This window comes from Bubalus kerabau, chromosome 8 (genome assembly GCF_029407905.1).
Source record: "Bubalus kerabau isolate K-KA32 ecotype Philippines breed swamp buffalo chromosome 8, PCC_UOA_SB_1v2, whole genome shotgun sequence".
Classification (NCBI taxonomy): Eukaryota; Metazoa; Chordata; class Mammalia; order Artiodactyla; family Bovidae; genus Bubalus; species Bubalus kerabau.
The window spans coordinates 53791509-53812373 of NC_073631.1; the positions used below are offsets into that span (position 1 = coordinate 53791509).

At 43.1% G+C, this 20865-nt stretch overlaps 1 protein-coding gene across 1 annotated transcript in view; it reads left to right on the forward strand.

Moving 5' to 3' along the window:
* CTTNBP2 (cortactin binding protein 2) overlaps positions 1-20865 on the forward strand; it is a 169358-nt gene that overhangs the window by 125393 nt on the left and 23100 nt on the right. Inside the window, exons 13-14 of the mRNA XM_055590284.1 lie at positions 12951-13037; positions 13118-13217. Of these exons, the coding sequence (XP_055446259.1) occupies positions 12951-13037; positions 13118-13217 (187 nt within the window). The remainder of the gene's footprint in view (positions 1-12950; positions 13038-13117; positions 13218-20865) is intronic.

A 20865-nucleotide genomic window follows, 5' to 3' on the forward strand; every position in this document is an offset into this window, starting at 1 on the left:
TGGTTTGCCACTTCAACAGAAGCAATTATAGCTTGGACAGTACAGAAGTTTATTTTCTCAAACACAGGAGTCCCAGCATATGTGGGGGCCCAGGGAGGCGGAAGGTGCAGGGTCTCAGGGTCTCAGTTCCATCTCTCTCCCAAGCTCCTCGCCCTTGGGGGTCATGTGTGGGCTTGGTCAGTCAGTCAGTGCTCCCAGGGTGCAGCCTGAGGGAGGAGAGCCAGGAGGGCAAGTCCCTGCCTTTCAGAGAAGCTGCACACACCCTTCCTGCCCAAGGAATTAGACACGTGTTCACACCAAACTGGGAGTGTGGACTTGCTGGGCAACCAGGCATTCAGCTAAAACTGAGTAGTTCTTTTATTAAAAGGAAGAAGGGAATATGATTATCAGGAAAGAGTAGCAAATTCTAGATACAAAATGGATAGATTTAATGCTTTGCATTTGTCCAGTACTTATCATGTGCCAGGCAGTATGAGGTAGCCAACACTGTCCATCTTATAGACCAGGAACCTGAAGCAGCAGAGAGGTAAGAACATGCTCAAGGCCATGAGCCACTTACCACAAACCAGTGAGTGATAAAGCCTTGTGTCACCAAGTTCCTGACACACACATATGTCTCTGCATGTGAAATGCATCTCAAACTAATATTGAAGGTGTAAAACATTGAACCATCATCTTGCCTTAATTTGGAAAGCTTAAAAAAAAAAAAAAATGAATGGCTTTGACTCTGACCCTTTACACAAGTTATTTCCATTAACTGAATTGATGTCTTTGATCCTGATGGAAAGAAGTTTTCAAAATCTTTCCATTGATCTAGCTAGGTTTACCACTGGGATTGACCTTTCTAAAAACAGCATATAAACATTCAAAGGCTTCACAATTTAGGAGACAGGGTGTCTTCTAAATCTGATACTTTCTCCGCCCACCCCACCCCCAGCCCTTCTCTCTCTCTCTTTTTTTTTTTTTTTTTTTTTTTTTTTTTGCTATTTGCTCCTCTCTCTATGAAGGATCAAAGAAAGCCTGAGGGTTACATAGAAACGGGAAAGAAAGCTGTCTTATTCCTTTGCTTCAGTGAAGGTTAAAGTTATGTGACCAACTGGATTTCAGGAATGTGAGTCTAGGCTCTCAGTAAAATCAGTGGGTAGAATCAGGGCTTTTCAATCACCTGTTGAGATGATAAAATGACTAGAAAGGCGATGCAACCAGATTACAACTGTACATTAGTCTTGACTGACTGGCTCAGTCAAATGGAATTTCTGCTAGTCATACTGCATGCATGCTAAGTCACTTCAGTTGTGTCCGACTCTTTGCAGCTCTTTGCACAGTAGCCCACCAGGCTCCTCTGTCCATGGGATTTTCCAGGCAAGAATATTGGAGTGGGTTGCCGTGCCCTCCTCTAGGGGATCTTCCTGACCAAGGGATCAAAGCAATCACTTTAAAATTTAAAGTGACCCTGGTGGCTCAGTTGGTGGAGAATCTGCAAGCCAATGCAGGAGATGTGTGGGTTTGATCCCTGGGTTGGGAAGATCCCCTGGAGAAGGAATTGGCAACTGACTTCAGTATTCCTGCCTGGAGAATCCCATGGACAGAGGAGCCTGGCGGGCTACAGTCCATGAGGTCACAGAAGAGTTGGACATGACTTAGCAACTAAATAAAAACAGGCAAGGATAACAAACACATAGTCATTGTGACAGTTTCTCCTTCTTTGCGTACATGCTAAGTCACTGCAGTGGCGTCTAACTCTCTGTGACCCTATGGACTGCAGCCTGCCAGGCTCCCCTGTCCATGAGATTCTCCAGGCAAAAATACTGGAGTGGGTTGCTGTGTCCTCCTCCATTCTCCTATAAAAGATTGTAAACCCTTTATGGAGATTGACCATCTGTGATGTATTCTTATATCCTGTTTAGTTATTTAATTTGGTTGTTTGACAGTTATTTGTTGAGAAGCTCCTAAATGCAGGCAGTGTTTTAGAAACTTAGGATATAGCTATATATAAGCTGCATTCCATGACCTCATGGAGCTTACACTGTAAACTGTGTAAGTATGTGTACAGTATCTGCCCCACTGTAAGGTGGGGCAGATAAAAAGCAGATGGATAAATACATCTGTAATGTGATATCCAGTACTAGTTATAAGTGTAATGAGAAATAGAACAGATAAAGAGGTAAAGAGCTAATGAATGGGGTGGCAGAAAGAGCTTTTGAATGGAGTTATTAGGAGAAATCTTTCCATTATGATGCATAGACAGAAAACTAGATGAAGTGAAGGTAGAAGCCTTGAGGAGGGTATCTGAAGCAGAAAGAACAGCTGGTACAGATGTGTCTAGGCTGGCAGTGAGAGATGACCAGAAGCCAGATCATGCAGGATCAAGGCAGGGACTTTGAATTTTATTTCAGTTATGATAGGAAGCCACTGGTAGGATTTGAGCTAGAGTGACATACACCACAATAACTGAAGTGTTGACAGTCTATACAGTAGACATGGAAACCTAGTAAAACCTGAGTGTTGAGTATTTATTTTAGACATACCTTGTTTTATTGCACTGTGTAAATACTGCTTTATTTTAATTTTTTTTTTTTTTTCAACGAATTGAAGGTTTGTTGGCAGTCCTGTGTGGAGCAAGTCTGTTGGTACCGTTTTCCACCAGCATTTGCTCATTTCCTGTTTCTTATGGTAATTCTCCCAATATTTCAAATTTTTTTCATTATTATGTTTGTCATGGTGATCTGAGATCAATGATCTTTGATGTTACTAATATGTGAACCGTGAACTTCCTGATGTTCAAGCTGGTTTTAGAAAAGGCAGAGGAACCAGAGACCAAATTGCCAACATCCGCTGGATCATGGAAAAAGCAAGAGAGTTCCAGAAAAGCATCTATTTCTGCTTTATTGACTATGCCAAAGCCTTTGACTGTGTGGATCACAATAAACTGTGGAAAATTCTGAAAGAGATGGGAATACCAGACCACCTGATCTGCCTCTTGAGAAATGTGTATGCAGGTCAGAAAGCAACAGTTAGAACTGGACATGGAACAACAGACTGGTTCCAAATAGGAAAAGGAGTACGTCAAGGCCGTATATTGTCACCCTGTTTATTTAACTTCTATGCAGAGTACATCATGAGAAACGCTGGACTGGAAGAAACACAAGCTGGAATCAAGATTGCCGGGAGAAATATCAATAACCTCAGATATGCAGATGAGACCACCCTTATGGCAGAAAGTGAAGAGGAACTCAAAAGCCTCTTGATGCAAGTGAAAGTGGAGAGTGAAAAAGCTGGCTTAAAGCTCAACATTCAGAAAACGAAGACCATGGCATCTGGTCCCATCACTTCATGGGAAATAGATGGGGAAACAGTGGAAACAGTGTCAGACTTTATTTTTTGGGGCTCCAAAATCACTGCAGATGGTGACTGCAGCCATGAAATTAAAAGATGCTTACTCCTTGGAAGGAAAGTTATGACCAACCTAGATAGCATATTGAAAAGCAGAGACATTACTTTGCCAACAAAGGTCCGTCTAGTCAAGGCTATGGTTTTTCCTGTGGTCATGTATGGATGTGAGAGTTGGAGTATAAAGAAAGCTGAGCGCCGAAGAATTGATGCTTTTGAACTGTGGTGTAGGAGAAGACTCTTGAGAGTCCCTTGGACTGCAAGGAGATCCAACCAGTCCATTTTGAAGGAGATCAGCCCTGGGATTTCTTTGGAAGGAATGATGCTAAAGCTGAAACTCCAGTACTTTGGCCACCTCATGCAAAGAGTTGACTCATTGGACAAGACTCTGATGCTGGGAGAGATTGGGGGCAGGAGGAGAAGGGGACGACAGAGGATGAGATGGCTGGATGGCATCACTGACTCGATGGACATGAGTCTGAGTGAATTCCGGGAGTTGGTGATGGACAGGGAGGCCTGGCGTGCTGCGATTCATGGGGTTGCAAAGAGTCGGACATGACTGAGCGACTGATCTGATCTGATCTGACTACTACTACTGGCTGAAGGCCCAAATGATGGTTAGCATTTTCTAGCAATAAAGTATTTTTTAATTGGGCTTCCCAGGTGGCACAGTGGATTAGGGTATGCACATTGCTTTTTAAACATTTAATAGATGACAGTATGGTGTAAACATAAACATAAATTTTATATTCACTGGCAACTGAGAAAGTCATGTGACTTGCTTTATTGAGATACTTTATTGCAGTGGTCTGGAACCAGACCAGCATGCCTGTATATGCCAAGCTTTGTTATAAGTATATAGATGGTTTCCTTTAATCATTCTATGAGATAGCTACTTATACCAGTTACTCTCATTTTAAAGGTGAACAGACCAAGACTATTTGCTCAGGATCCTCAGGGAGAAAGTGGTAGCACCTAAGGAATTGAACCTAGGCTGTCTTCCATGCTTATGCATGTTATCAGAGTTTATACTGGCTATTAATCTATGGTTTAGACATAGTTGTAGTAAACGGTTTTTTACTGTGTGTGTGTGTGTGTGTGCTTAGGGCTTCCCAGGTGGCGCTAGTGGTAAAGAACACGGGTGCCAGTGCAAGTAGACGTAAGAAACACGTCTTCCATCCCTGGGTCAGAAAGATCCCCTGGAGAAGGAAATGGCAATCCACTCCCGTATTCTTGCCTAGAGAATCCCATGGACAGAGGGGCCTGAAGGGCTACCGTCCATAGAGTCTCAAAGAGTCGGACCTGATGGAAGCAACTTAGCACATGCTCAGTCATTCAGTTGTGTTCTGCTCTTTGAGACCCCGTGGACTGAAGCCCGCCAGGCTTTTCTGTCCATGGGATTTTTTCCTAGGCAAGAATAGTGGAGTGGGTTGCCATTTCCTCCTCTAGGGGATCTTCCTTACCCAGGGTTTGAACCCTCGTCTCCTGCATTAGCAGGTGGATTCTTTACAGCTGATCCATATGAGAAGCACAATATGTGTAAATGGGGTAAATAGAATTCATGTATTAAAGCACTCATGCAGAAAACCAAATGGAGTGAAACCTTTAAATCAGACTTTTTTTTTTATTTAAATGATGTTCATTTTAAATACTGTTCTTTCCCTGAATAGTTAAATAATACAAGTACATTTTAAGTCTTCATCCTTGAGTTAATAAAGAGACATTTAACTTAATTGAGTTTGAATCACTAATAACTTATTATAATAGTTAAATGTTTTTATCTCAAACTTTTCTCTAAGTCAGTTTTCAACTTTTATTAGCTTATTAATAACTATAATTTAATAATTCAGTGACTATTATACTAGAAAAATACTTGAGTAGATCACCCTTATCTGATACCTGTTTTTAAATGTAGAACTCTGAATCCTCATGAACACAATTCTTGAGAATTACATTGACTGTCCACTTCAGTGTGTGCCATGCTCATCATCAAGAATCATATCGCTAGGAGGTTCCACTTACTCTTCATATAGTCCCAAAATAAATTTGCTATATTCCCATAGAAATGATGCTGTAAATGATGGTTTAGTACCTTAGCATTGCCCATAAAAGCTTATCAGCCCCTTTAGGAGATGACCAGGTTCAGCCTGATCTTTTTCAGGGCATGAGGGACAATACTGGGTAAGGGCCTAGTGGAAAATCTGGGGCAGGAAGAGTTTAGGAGTGCTAGAGGCCAGGTGACAAGGGGGAAATTATATCTAAGAGTTATATCTTACAGTCTTTTTAAATAGTTATATACCCAAGTTACTACTTTTGTGCTAGTGTGTAATGGCCTGTCTTTATTCAAAGTTAGTAACCAAGTCTGATCTTGGCTTTTATGGTTTCCATAAGCTCATTTGTTCATACTGTTCATGGCGTTCTCAAGGCAAGAATACTGAAGTGGTTTGCCATTCCCTTCTCTAGGGGACCACGTTTTGTCAGAACTCTACACCATGACCTGTCCGTCTTGGGTGGCCCTACACGGCATGGCTCACAGTTTCATTGAGCTAGACAAGGCTGTGGTCCATGTGATCAGTTTGGTTAGTTTTCTGTGATTGTGGTTTTCATTCTGTCTACTCTCTGATGGATAGGGATAAGAGGCTTATGGAAGGTTCCTGCTGGGAGAGACTGACTGAGGGGGAAGCTGGGTCTTGTTCTGATGAGTGGGGCTGTGTTCAGTAAATGTTTAATCAAATATTCTGTTGATGGGCGGGGCTGTGTTCCCTCCCTGTTGCTTGACCTAAGGCCACACTATTGTGGAGGTAATGAAGATAAGGGCGACCTCCTTCAAAAGATCCCATGCATGCACTGCTACACTCAGTGCCTCCAACCCTGCAGCAGGCCACCACCAACCCATGCCTCTGCCGGAGACTCCTGGACACTCACGGGCAAGTCTGGGTCAGTCTCTTGTGGGGTCACTGCTCCTTTCTCCTGGGTCCTGGTGTATACAAGGTTCTGTTTGTGCCCTCCAAGAGTCTGTTTCCCTAGTCCTGTGTGAGTTCTGGTGGTTCTATGGTGGGGTTCATGGCAACCTCCTCCACGACGGCTTATGCCATACCCAGGTCTGCTGCACCCAGAGCCCCTGCAGCAGGCGACTGCTGACCTGTACCTCCACAGAAGACACTCAAACACAGTTCTGGCTCAGTCTCTGTGGGTTGGGTGTGTGTTTTGTGCCCTTCCCAGGTCTGAGCAGCTCAGGCAACCAGGTGCTTGGCAAATCACCTCTCCAGTCCTGGCCGCTTGGTTTCCCGGGTGCGCCGCGAGAGCACCGTCTCAGGTGTGCTGTATGTCTCCTCTGGAGAGCTGATCTCAGGCTGAGACCCTCCTGGTGGATGTCAAGCATCCAGGATCTCAGGAAGACAGGTTAGCAGCTGGGAGCCTGCTCACAGTTAGGTGGAAGATGTCATCTCTGGGGCTGAGATTGTAGCAGCCCCTTGCCTTCCAGCTCTGGCTGTCACAAGCCTACCTCTCTACCTCCCGGCGGGGAGGGGCTGGTATGCAGCCAGCTAGCATGTATGCATATGAGAGTTGGACTATAAAGAAAGTTGAGTGCGGAGGAATTGATGCTTTTGAACTGTGGTGTTGGAGAAGACTCTTGACAGTCCCTTAGACAGAAAGGAGATCCAACCAGTCCATCCTAAAGGAAATCAGTCCTGAATATTCATTGGAAGGACTGATGCTGAAGCTGAAGCTCCAATACTTTGGCCACCTGATGTGAAGAACTGACTCATTGGAAAAGACCCTGATGCTAGGAAAGATTGAAGGCAGGAGGAGAAGGGGATGACAGAGGATGAGATGGTTGGATGGCATCACCAACATGATGGGCATGAGTTTGAGTAGGCTCTGGGATTGGTGATGAACAGGGAAGCCTGGCGTGCTGCAGTCCCTGGGGTCACAGAGAGTTGGACACAACTGAGTGACTGAACTGAACTGAACTGAAGCTTATTTTTGAAAGCATATAGTGTGGGTGTCTCTCTGTATCTGAACTGGAATTTTTCTTGAATTCCATCATTCTTTGTACCTATTCTATAAAGAGAGACCTCAGCAAATGCCTAAACACACTAGCATGAAAGACCCCCGGCTTTGGTTATGCCTGATGCTGGATGTTCCAGTATTATTTGGGGGGATTCTACATGAGTAAGTTGACAGTAACTGTATTCTGTGTGGCTCTGAAGTCATATATAAATTAGTTGTTTAAAATTAAGTTTTCAGAGAGGTTGTAATGAAAGTCTTAGCTATAAAGCATGACCCTTTAACCTATAGCTGTCCCAGTTTCATTAGCTCTGTAAAGACCTTTTATTTTTCGTTCTTTTTTGAGTTCAGCATCTCAGCACAGCTTGGCCTAAAAACTGTCTCAGGTAGTAGAAGCTTTTCCTCAGACAAGTGAAACTCTGACCAAACATTGAAGTTTATTGCTATAAAATAATGCCACAAGTCTGAAAACACATTGCAGGTGCCACATTGGCTATAACAGGACTACAGCCCCTCCGGTAAACTCCATTCTGCAGAAAAACACTGTGGAGGGAAAAAAAGATAAAGGGATAGATGGGCCTTTGTGAAGGTCATTGTCTCCATTTATCCAGAATTCACTTGCCTCACAAAGCACTAATTGGCATGTGATGAGAGCTTCCTGAATAGGCTCTGAAGACACAAGAATAAAAGGGATTGGTACCAATTGTGATAACAAGCCCTGTGTCCCTTTACTAATAAGCAGAAATGTCACACTGTAAGCATGCACTTAGAAGATAAATCTGGGGACTACAATTCACCTTTTAGAAGTTGGGTTTCTAAAAGCAGATCTCCTTTCAACATAGTTAAAATATTTACTACCCCCGCCTCCCCTAGTCTGTTTACCTTCCTGTCTACCTATCTGTCTATCTTTAGAGCTGCCCTCTGCTGGAAGCATGGAGCATGTATATTTTTTAAACCTCAGGCCTTGCTATTTGGAGAAACAACATGGTAACTCTAAAACAGATAAATATGTTTTCTTGGCATAGTTTTGCATGTTTTCACCAGTTTAAATATAACAAGGGGCTTCCATAATCAATTTTTTTGTTCAGCTCTTAAATGGTAACCAACACAACTGTATCATTTGATGAGCTAGAACAAAATATCATTCACAAAAAAATTGATAATGCATGAAATAAGTAGAAACCCACTAATAGGATGTTTTCATTAGAATGTCTGAATGATCTAGAAGTCTTTTACCTTGATTTACTTATTAAATTTACTTATCTATATTCTAGAAAGGATGTAAGACTGTGTGAACAGACATGCTTACTACTAGTGAATGGCCTTTCAGTAAAATTTTTCTGTCTTTCCTGAGAACCAACAATCTGAGAACAAATGAGGTGCTGGAATTGAAGACAGCTTATCTGTGAAGTTGGGTCTCTTGCTGATAGATGACTTCAAAGTCAATCTTAAGAAAATGTAGGCAGTTTGACAGGATGGCTAAACTTGTTTTCAAAAGTGAGACAAGATTAAATAGCAGTGTTAGTTGAAAATCTCAGTGGACTTCCCTAGTAGTTTAGCTGGTAAAGAATTTGCCTGCAATGCAGGAGCCCTAGTTCGATTCCTAGTTCGATTTATTGAACATCCGCTGGAGAAGAGATAGGCTACCCACTCCAGTATTCTTGAGCTTCCCTGGTGGCTCAGCTGGTAAAGAATCTGCCTGCAATGCAGGAGACCTGGGTTCGATCCTGGGTTGGGAAGATTCCCTGGAGGAGGGCATGACAACCCAGTCCAGTATTCTTGCCAGGAGAATGCCCATGGACAGAGGAGCCTGGCAGACTACAATCCATGGGGTCACAGAGAGTCAGACACAACTGAGCGACTAAGTGCAGCACACAGCACAGACTATTCAGTAAACCTTGAAAATCTGTACCTGTTTCACTAGTGTGAAACTATCCATTCTTGGTGAGAGAATTTCTACCCAGTAATTCATGGCAATTTGGGATTAATTTGGAGAGCTCAAGATTTCTGCTTTAAAATTGCACCTGCCAAGCAGCACCTAACACACAATTTCCCACTAAAGTACTTTTAAAAAGGGATAAAGCTTCATAGTAACAGAGAAAAATAGAACTGAGGTCTTCCTTGGGCAAGAATCTAGAAAATTTTTTCACTAACTTGAGGAGCAAGAGATTGTCAGGTTTATTTATTTGAGGCCTACCTGAGATGAGATAGGAAAATATTGTTATCTTTCTCTTATCTATCTTTACTAATGATTCAAAAAAAAAAAGCAAGATTTACTAGCAGTTAGAAAATTGAGCATACCTCCTTTACTGCTTCTGCTTTTGGCAGCACCATGATACTTTGCTCCACCCCCTGTCAGCACAGGTCCTTCCGCAGCTGTGCAGAGGTTGGATCCTAGAAATCCCCAAGCAGAGATCACGGGCTTTGATGAGACTGTGCTGCATTGGGAAGTATATTCTATCTGCACTCTCAGTGGGCTGGGTACAGGAGCATCCTGCCTCCCGGGTCTGCAGTTCAGCTCATGCACTTGTCTCCCAAGGGAAACAGCAGGACCTTAGTCCACTGCAGCCAGTGCTGGATCCTGGAGTTTAACTAGAAATTATAGACACCAGCCTGCCATCCATCTAGTGACCTAATTCAGCTGGAAAATCAGTGGACAGTGAGTGAAATCAGTAATGGTCCACACATCCTGCTTTACTGCAGAATTCTTCCTGTCACTTCACAGTAGATAAATACCCATGACAACTTAACATTATACTGTGGAAGAATACTGCAGAAAAGAACAAAACCTCCCTGAAAACTCAGAAGAACACAGCTTAAAAATAACTTTTAAAAAAAGAACAAAGAACTTTGGGAGATTATGTTCATTCTCTAGAGGATGCAAGGAGATAGCTTGTGAAAGCAGAGCAAGAAAGCCATGGTGGAGGGCAGGATAAGATGAAAAGGAAAAGGGTTGGAAAGCAGATGGATGAGGCAAGGAGCTCATCAAAGAACAACCGAAAATGCAATGGCCTCATTGAAATTGTACTTGAGATCATAAAGAGCAGAACAGAGGTGGTACGAGAAAGTTCCATTCAGGGTTGTGAGTGTAGAAAAGGACAGAGTTAGGGTAATGATGAAGGGACAGGTATCCTCACAGAGCACAGCAAGGGAACTTGAGCCTTACAGGTGTGCCTTAGAACTAGAAGAGGAGAAATTAACAAAAGCATAATGGAAGAAAAAATTTCCAAGCTGATAAAAGTTTGCACATGTCCAAAGGATTTACCCTATTTCATTTAAAATTGGAAGAAAGAGACCGTAACTAGATAAATCTGGGCAATGGGCAACAGTTTTTAATGACAAGAACAATCTGTGTATCCCCAAGCTTCCCCGCTATCACATAGGTACAAATGAGAACAGACTGTGCTGTAATAATAATTCTTTAATAAACGCTTACCCCTGAAGTCTTGTGGTGCCACGGCCTCACTGCCTAGAAGCAGAGCCTCAGCTGAACTCTCTAGGATGTTATCTCTCCTGTGTCTCTGAGGGAGGCCCTGTCCCAGGCTTGGTCCTGGCTGGCGCCTTTACCACTGCTTGGTTTTCAGATTCCCAGTTCCACGGAAAACAGCCCAGGCCAGTCGCTGCTGAGCTCAGCCTCTCATTTTAGGATCCTGATGTTTGTCAGGCAGCTGCAGCCACTGCCATTTTCCTTCCAGACAGGCTAGTCTCTCTGTTGCTGCCCTACCCCCACTGTGAATCCAACTCTTCCCTTTTTTATTGAAGGCTTAACAGTGGTGGAATAATATTTAAAATAAGATGAAATCGCTTGTGGTTACCAGATAAATTGTCTTTCAGAGCCTAAAACTCAGTCCCCAGTGCAACATCAAGGGGCCCCTTTAGGATCACTTCCTTCCTCAGCCCATTGTCTGACACCTAGTGGTCAAGCCTGGTTTCCCTTCCCTTCCTAGGAGTTCGTCTAAAAACATCAGGGTCTCCTGGGAGGCCAAAGCTCAGGTCTTAAAGGCCCCAGGTAAGGAAGGAGTTCCCTTTTCCTTCCATACTAAGGGCTTTCCCTCAAGCCTTCCTTTCATATCTCAGAATCTGCCTTTTCCTGTAAGGAGCCAGGGGCATAGTCACTGTCTTCACAAAAGTCCACTCTGGTCACCCTCTAGGATGTGACCTTCCCTGTTATGTAAAAGGGACAGACTGATCAGAGCACAGGAGAGCAACGGCAGCACAAAGATACACATCCATGTCCTTACATTGTCCCATCGCAGATTAAAAAGAGAGAAAAGACCTATCGTGTCTTAACACTTTTCTAAGTCTGGGTGGCTCAATCTTCAATCCTCATATGAACTTTGTCAACGGTACTAGTTAGGTTGGTGCTTCACCTGTGTGGGTCCTTTTCTGCCAAACCTTTCCAGGAAGAAACCTCCCCAGCATGGGAGCACAGCGCTGGAGTATGGAGGTGTGGGAGGCTGATCTCCACCCCAGTTTCACTCTAAACATCATTGCCCTTGTCCTGCATAAAACATCATTCATTGACTTTCCATCTTAGCACCCACTACATCTCCACCTGTTCTTAATTGAGATATTTTTATACATGAGGATAAAGAGTTTTTAAAATCACTATAGGCTTCCAGGAAGGAGACTTTTTATTTTTTTAACAAAGGAAAAGTGATCAGCCAGGCTGTACCTAGATTTCTGGAATTCAGTGGGATCATATAGAGAATTGATCCAAGTATTTTATCCTCATGAAGATGTCCTTTATGTAAAAAGTCAACACAAAGGTATTCTCTGATATACAATAGGTGTAAAAAGATGGCACTCCTGTATGCTTAAAAACCAAATACATGCATATCAACTGTGCAGAGAAGAAAACTGGAAGGAAACATGAACCATATTATAGTGGTTGCTTTGGTGATTTCTATTCTGCTTCTTTATTTTTCTTTGTGTTGTCCAAAATTTCCTGAAAAACATTCACTGCTATTTTAACCTCTGAAAAGTAAGATAAGCATTGGGAAAATTTGAACTAAAGAGCATCTGTAAAGGATAATAATTTTAAAAAATTACAGAATATCTATAAGGGACAAAATACACTAGGAACTGTGTTCCCAGGTAGTATACTGAACCTCAGTGTAGAAAATGGAGGAAAGAAAGGAATATACTTTTTCAAAAAAGGCCCTCTCTCGCTATAACCATGTAAATACTGTGTAAAATTTGGAGAAGGCAGTGGCACCCCACTCCAGTACTCTTGCCTGGAAAATCCCATGGACGGAGGAGCCTGGTGGGCTGCTGTCTATGGGGTCGCACAGAGTCAGACATGACTGAAGTGACTTAGCAGCAGCAGCAACTGTGTAAAATATAAAATACTGTTTGTCAGTGTTCACATTAAAATGAAAGCCCATATGCCCAGTGAATGAAGCCAATCCCTAGAAAAATACTTTTAATCTTTTGAAAGGCAGAAAACAATCAGAAAGGACATTCTACACCATGTAAATAAACCAATAATTTAATATTTATCTTTTCTCTAATATTTTTACCAAGATCTTCTCTTGGCTTATTAATAGGTCGAGCAATATCATAATGTCATTTTCCATGGCCCAGAAGGGAGCTTGCAAGACTACATCGCCCATCAGCTTGCACTCTGCCTGAAGGTATGGGTTAACCACATACCCTCTCTTTTGCTTTGAAGATGCGAAAGAGTTCAGAACTAACCACACTCTTCTTATCACAGCACAAACAAATGGCTGCAGGATTCCCCTGTGAAATAGTGAGAGCCGAAGTGGATGCTGATTTCTCCAAGGAACAGCTAGTAGATCTGTTCATCAGTAGTGGTAAGACCATCTCAGCAAACTGAATTGTGATAACCAAAAGGCATGTTTTGTCAGTTAAGCCATTGCAAGGAAAAAATGTTGTGCTTGGGGATAAATTTAAGTAGACTGTTCAATTATGCCGCAGCTGTGGGATGAAAACTGGGAACCCCGGTGACACTTGTGAAAAGACATTAATGTACGTGTCATTGCATCTGTTCTACGTCCTGCATTCTGTTTATAAATTACCTGTTTGAAGTGTAATATATAACGGGCACTGCTGCTGCTGCTGCTGCTAAGTCGCTTCAGTCGTGTCTGACTTTGTGCAACCCCATAGACGGCAGCCCACCAGGCTCCCCCGACCCTGGGATTCTCCAGGCAAGAACACTGGAGTGGGTTGCCATTTCCTTCTCCAATGCATGAAAGTGAAAGGTGAAAGTGAAGTCGCTCAGTCGTGTCTGACTCTTCACGACCCCATGGTCTGCAGGCCGCCAGGCTCCTCCATCCATGGGATTCTCCAGGCAAGAGTATTGGAGTGGGGTGCCATTGCCTTCTCCGATAACTGGCACTAGAGGATACCAAAGGAGGGGGTGGGTGGTGGGAGCAGTCCACTTTAGTGAAACTATTGTATCATTGGTGCAGTTTTGAATTAATTGCACAGTGGTAATAAGTGATCGATTTTTTAGTAACTTTTATTATTCATAAATTCTGTACAACAGAGCACCCCTTATTGTTGCACCTGGGGGGCACTGCTTTCTCCACTTAATTCTCAGTATGCCACTGACCAGCACTTTGCTAAACACAAACCATGCATTAATTAACTCATTTGGACTTCCCCGGTGGCTCAGCAGGTAAAGAATCCTCCTGTAATGTGACATGGGTTCCATTCCTGGGTCTGGAAGATCCCCTGGAGTAGGAAATGACAACCTGCTCCAGTATTCTTGCCTGGAAAATTCCATGGACAGAAGAGCCTGACGGGCTACAGTCCAAAGGGTTGCAAAGAGGCAGACATGACTAAGTGACTGAGCACACTCGGTCTCCACAACAACCCTATGCAAGCTGGGTTTTTTCCCCCACTCTGAGAGATTCCAGTTTAATTTGTCTGAAGTGTGGAATGGGCACCAGCATTTAAAATTTTTTTTTACTGCAGTTATAGTTGATTTACAATGTTGTGTTAGTTTCAGGTGTACAGCAAAGTGAATCTGTTATACGTATACATGGATCCACCCTTTTCTTAGTTCTTTTTCCCATGTAGGCCATTATAGAGTATTTATTTATTTTTGGCTGTGCTGGGTCTTCACCGCTGCATGCGGCTGTAAGTAGTTGCAGTGTGAGGGCTTCTCGTGGTGGTGGCTTCTCTTGCTGTAGCTCACAGGCTCTAGGGTGCCCAGGCTTCAGTAGTGGTGGTGCATAGGCTTAGTTGCCTCATGGCATGTGGGCTCTTTCCTGGCCAGAGATCAAACCCATGTCTCCGCATGGGCAGCTGGACCACCCCTTGAGTTGGTATTATTATCTCCATTTCAAAGGTGAGGAAACAGGCATGAAGAGCTTCAGTAACTTGCCACAACTACACAGCGGCAGAACCGTGATTTAAACATATTAATTAATACAGCATTTTCCTGAATTCCCCATCTTAGGCTCCAGAGCTTAACACCCCCATCTCCAGCACAGGCAGTTAGTATAACCCTGGAGAGTATAAATGACTAGTGAAACAAAACTGAAATGGAGCAGCCTCTGGTCTCTATGGGCTCAAAACCTCAGAGAACCTGCGGATGGGGTGAAGGAGTGAGGTGGTTGTGAACTGAGTTAGGATGCAATAAAGTGCAAATTCAGGTCTCTTCTTTAGGGGAAGGGGCAATTCTCATCTTTGGACCTGTGATCAAGGGAGATATCCTGCAGCTGGTGACCAGGCTGAGGAAGATGGAAATTACCAGGAATTCCTAAGCCAAGAAATACAATGAAGAGGCAATTTAGAGACAGACTGAGGAGTCCACAGACATAGAAGCACATTTTGGGGACAGGAAAACTCCACCAGAATCTGAATGTTGCCGTAGTACTCAGGCGACTCTTTGCCAGAAAGTAGTGAGAGTAAGTGACAGAAAACTGTTTTCTCTGACAATACTAATAAAAGCTAATGTTTATTAAGCTTTGTCTCTGGTAAGCCCTATTTGGGGCTTCCCTGGTAGCTCAGACAGTAAAGAATCTGCCTGCAATACAGGAGACCCAGATTCAATCCCTGGGTCAGGAAGATCCCCTGGAGAAGGGAATGGCAACCCAGTCCAGTATTTTTGCCTGGAGCATTCCATGGATAGAGGAGCCTGGCAGGCTACAGTCCATGAGGTCACATAGAGTCAAACACAACTGAGTGACTAACACACTTAAGCCCTATTCTAACCTCCCTGGTTTATAAACACTTGAGACAAGAGGTTAAGTGCTGGCCCATGGATGCCACAGTGAGTACACAGCAGTGCAGACTTAAACCAAGCGGTCAGAATCCTGAACCTGACCTCAATCGCTGCCTGCTGCTGCTGCTCCTCAAAAACTCATCTGCGGCCCCCATTTCCCCCCCTTAGTTTTATAGCAAAAACCCCCTACACTTTTTCAGTATTCAGTCTTTCTTCATTTCAGAGTAAGAAGTTAAAACATGATGTGTCTTGTCCTATCAGGGTAAACAGCAATTAGACCGAACTCTGTTCTAAGCTTAGCTAAAAAAAAGAGCTGAAAACAGTGAGTGAGATCAAGAAGGATGCTAAGGTGACCAGCTCAGCATTTCTAAATCTTTGAGGAGCACCTTCCTAAAAATAACTCTTCTTCCTAATTTCCCATTTGGTAAGTCTCTTGGCCCCACACTTGGAGCTCAGGTCGCGTTGGCAGACCTGAAAACCTAAATGCCCACAAGTGCCATAAGCTACATAAAGGGGTGAAGCAGGCTGGTGGGGGCAGGAGGGAGGGAAGCCTGTCCCTATCTCCATGAGAACAGCAGCTCTCAGCTCTAAGTGGCTGAGTGGAGATGCAATTTCATGGGTTTTGTGACTTGCAGGAAGAAGCAAGAAACCCAAGTTTTTATGTGAAAATTTGGGAATTTGTTCTTCAGTGATTTCAACTATCTTAATTTTTAAAGCTATGTTAAGACCATCTAGAACCCCCACCAGGTCCTCTGATTCACGGAGCACTCACTCTTGTCGCACAGCCAGTCCACAGCCATGTCCTGCCAAGTGGGCCCCAGTGTGTCTTTTCATCCATCCCCGTCGGGACCATCCTACTTCATGCCTCCTTTTACTCTGTCTTGTCTACTTGCCTGTAAGTGGCTGCTCTGCCCTCCTTTTCTCCTCCCTGAACATCCTTCACAGATCACCAGACCCCTAATTTGGTAAGTCTCTTGGCCAATTTGGTAAGCTCCCCACACTTGGAGCTCAGGTCACGTTGGCAGACCTGAAAACCTAAATGCCCACAAATGCTGTAAGCTACATAAAGGGTAGCTTTAGAAGCTCTTCATGATTCCTGTCCATTCTTCCATCACCCACCGAACGAAGTCAGTGCCAGTCTGTCTTCCATTCTAGGACATTGTTCCACTTAATTTGTTTACTTGACCTTTTTTCATTTTTTGAGATATAACAGTAAGTGCAAAGTATACAGGGTGTTGATATGATATCCAAATATTACAAAATGATTACCACTGTATCATTAGCTAGAATTTCCATCACCTCATATAATTACCATTTCTTTCTTGCAGTGAGAACATTTACTGTCTACTCTCTCAGCAATTTTCAAGTATATAATAAATACAGTATTAACCCCCCAAACTTATTCATCTTATAACTGAAAGTTTGTATCCTTTGACTGGCATCTCATTTCCCTCACCCTCCAGACTTTGACAACCTCCATTCTACTCGGTTTCATCAGTTTGGCCTTTTTAGATTCCACATACAAGTAATACCATGAAGTATTTGTTTTACTCTGTCTGATTTACCTCCCCTAACATAATGCCCTCAAGGTCCATCCATGTTGTCGTAGACAGCAGAATCTCTTTCTTTCTCATGGCTGAATCAATCCTAGTGTATGCCACATTTTTGTTATTCATTCAGCTCTTGATGGATGGTTACATTGTTTCCATATTTTGTCTCTTGTGAATAATGCTGTGATGGACACAGGTGTGCAGATATCACTTCAAGATCCTGATTTCATTCCCTTGGGAGCTTTGCCCAGAAGTGATATTGCTGGATCATATGCTACTTCTGTTTTTTAGGTTTTTGAGGACCCTCCATACTGTTTTCCATACTGGCTGCACCAATTTATATTCCCACCAAGAGTGCCCAAGGGTTCCCTTTTCTATACATCATTACCATTTGTTAACTCTGTTTAGTGATAGCCTTTCTAACAGTTGTTAAGTGATATCTCATTGTGCTTTTGATTGATGTGGATTGGTGCATTTCCCAGGCGGTTAGTGATGCTGAGCCTGTTTTCATGTACCTGTTGGCCATTTGTACATCTTCTTTGGAATATCTGACTCTTTAAAAAAATAGATATCTAAGCTCCAGCAGAATATAGTATTTCTTCCTCACATGTCCTTTGCTTTTCTACTCTCCAGATCTTTGTTTATTCTGCAGCCTTCATCTAGAATTACTCTGAAATTTCATCTAGAATAAACACACAAACTTTCGTTTCCCCCGCCCCCTACACACACACATACCATGACTACCACATGGCAGGTTCCCAGTAAAGTACTGTGTTGTACATGACTAGTTAAAATAAGACATGGCAGCCCCTGTTTTAAATACTCTAAAGTGAAGTGAAGTCGCTCAGTCGTGTCTGACTCTTTGCGACCCCATGGATTGTAGCCTACCAGGCTTCTCAGTCCATGGGATTTTCCAGGCAATAGTAATGGAATGGATTGCCATTTCCTTCTCCAGGGGATCTTCCCGACCCAGGGATCGAACCCGGGTCTCCCACATTGTAGCAGACGCTTAACCGTCTGAGCCACCAGGGAAGTCGTACTCTGAGGACACCCCAAATAAAGGCTTTTCTGATCTCTCCAGATATGACAACTACCTCTGATGAAGAGCAGTAAGCTTTGTTTACCTCTGAGTCCCACCCAACTATAGTTCAAGGCAGTGAGGCTTATTTGGGCTTTTATGTTCACCGACACATAGTATGAGCTCCTTGAAGGCTAGGAATGTAGCTTTTTCTTCTATTTCACTTTGTACACTGATTGCCAATAATTACTTGTTGAGTGAATGGCTGAATCTCCTGATATAAGAAATAGGCAAAGAAAAATGGAATGTTAATCACACTTAGTTGTCAGCAAGTAGAAGAACTTGCTTACAGTGAAGCTAGAAAGAAAAAAAGGGAGTGTAGGAGTTGTTGAGGCAGTACTTGATGACAGGGCATAAAAACAGAATGAATTGGATTTCAGAAAGGTTTTCAAATGATAGACTGAGTCCAAAAAATCTACTCTCTTATGTAGGAAATAGTATAGCATCTCCACGTATTAAAGGATTTTTATTCTGTATTTGGCTCAATAATTTACAAGTATCAAATATCCTCTTTTTTTTTTAATAGCACAAATAAGACACAAACACAAGACTTCTACCTGCTAAGACCTTGAATGCAGTTACCCGTTAGCAAGCGGAGCACATTGTAGGTTCCTCATTCGCCTTCTTCCCCGCATCTAGTCAGTCCTCGTTCCTCTTGAATCTACTTCCCATATCTCATCTCCACCTTCCGCTCTCCAGTCCCCCTGCCACCTGTCATCTCTTGTTCAAGGGACTGTGCACTGACCCTTCTTGTTCTTCTCTCTCTCCTTTCAGAAGCCCTCTGCAGGCTTCCAGAGGGCTCACCCTAAAATGTAAAGCTGCTCATGACAGTTTCCTACGATTATACTCTAGTGTCACCAGAATAGACACTGGAGGTCTCTGTCATGTCAGGAACATTGCAGTCTGGCTTCAGATCTCTGCCTCGATGCTGTCTGTCCTCAGCTTCTGAAACTCCATCCATTGTGACCATCATTTTCACGGCAGTAGGACCCACTGCTCTTGACAGGTGGCCAATGAGGAGATCATGGGGAAGGTACATTGTGAGTAGATGGGGACACCAGAAATGCCTGAGGCAGTACCAGGGAATCGCAAGTGAGCCAGAAGGAAGGATCTGTGGGTACTGTGGTGTCACTGTGTGTTGTGCAGAAAGCCCCCAGCAGGGAGTTTTCTTTTGTGGTGAAAGAAAGGGTGATGGAAGAGGACAGCGTAGAGAAGGCAGAGATCTGGGTTAGAGAGAAGGAGCTTCAAGGCTATTCTACCTAAGCTTATAGAATACTAATGGGACAGAAAATATCTATCCCCTAGTCTCTCTTATTTTTAACCAAGAAAGTAAATTGATTGAATAATATGACTGCCATATGAGGAATGTGCTGATTCATAAGGTGTTCTAAACATATTCCTAGTTTTTAACCTTATTTTCTAAAAAAGTTTATGTAGATTTAGCTAGAGGCATTACTTTGCCAACAAAGGTCCATCTAGTCAAGGCTATGGTTTTTCCTGTGGTCATGCATGGATGTGAGAGTTGGACTGTGAAGAAAGCTGAGTGCCGAAGAATTGATGCCTTTGAACTGTGGTGTTGGAGAAGACTCTTGAGGGTCCCTTGGACTGCAAGGAGATCCAACCAGTCCATTCTGAAGGAGATCAGCCCTGGGATTTCTTTGGAAGGCATGATGCTAAAGCTGAAACTCCAGTACTTTGGCCACCTCATGCGAAGAGTTGACTCATTGGAAAAGACTCTGATGCTGGGAGAGATTGGGGGCAGGAGGAGAAGGGGACGACAGAGGATGAGATGGCTGGACGGCATCACCGACTCGATAGACGTGAGTCTCAGTGAACTCCGGGAGTTGGTGATGGACAGGGAGGCCTGGCATGCTGCGATTCATGGGGTCGCAAAGAGTCGGACATGACTCAGCGACTGAACTGAATTGAACTGACTGAAGAATGTTGAGCTTTCCTCTTCCAATGGGCATAGCACATACATTTCCATATATGTTCCTCTCTATGACTCTGTAGAAGAAAGCCAGTGAAAAGAGACAGAGAATGAATAAAAGAAGTATATGAGCAACAAAATACAAGAAGGAAGAGTAGCAGATTTTTAAAAATTATTAGTTTTAAGAATCTAAAACTTACGTGGATTCTGAAATGGTGCCAGTGAAGAAAGGAATGTAGAACAGAAGATCAGTTCAAAGAATGACATAGCATTTATACCTGCCGTGGATGTTTTGTTCATTTTAAAATAACATCTTCCTCCTCGTATTGGCTTTTGTGAGAAACTGTCACGTCACATGGCTCAGTTATTCGGTAAGGAGGGTGTGAACGTGTATTAGAATTGGGTCAAATTTCTCCTCAGTATAAGGTGTTGAGTTAGGTTAGCATGACAGATACTTTTTTAAATTACACGTGACAGTAGTAGTAAGAAAAAAAAAATTACACACTCCATTGGTATTTTGAAACAATGCTTAGAATTCCTGAGAAAACTTTCTACTTCCAAAGAAATAAAGATGGAATTACTGTAATAATATCATATGTAATTGAAGTCTACCTAAATGAGATTTCCTCCTTGGACCCTGCATTGCTAGAGGCTCTTGGCAGACCTTTCCGTTGCTTCTCATCTGGACTCAGAGCATCATCCCCACAGA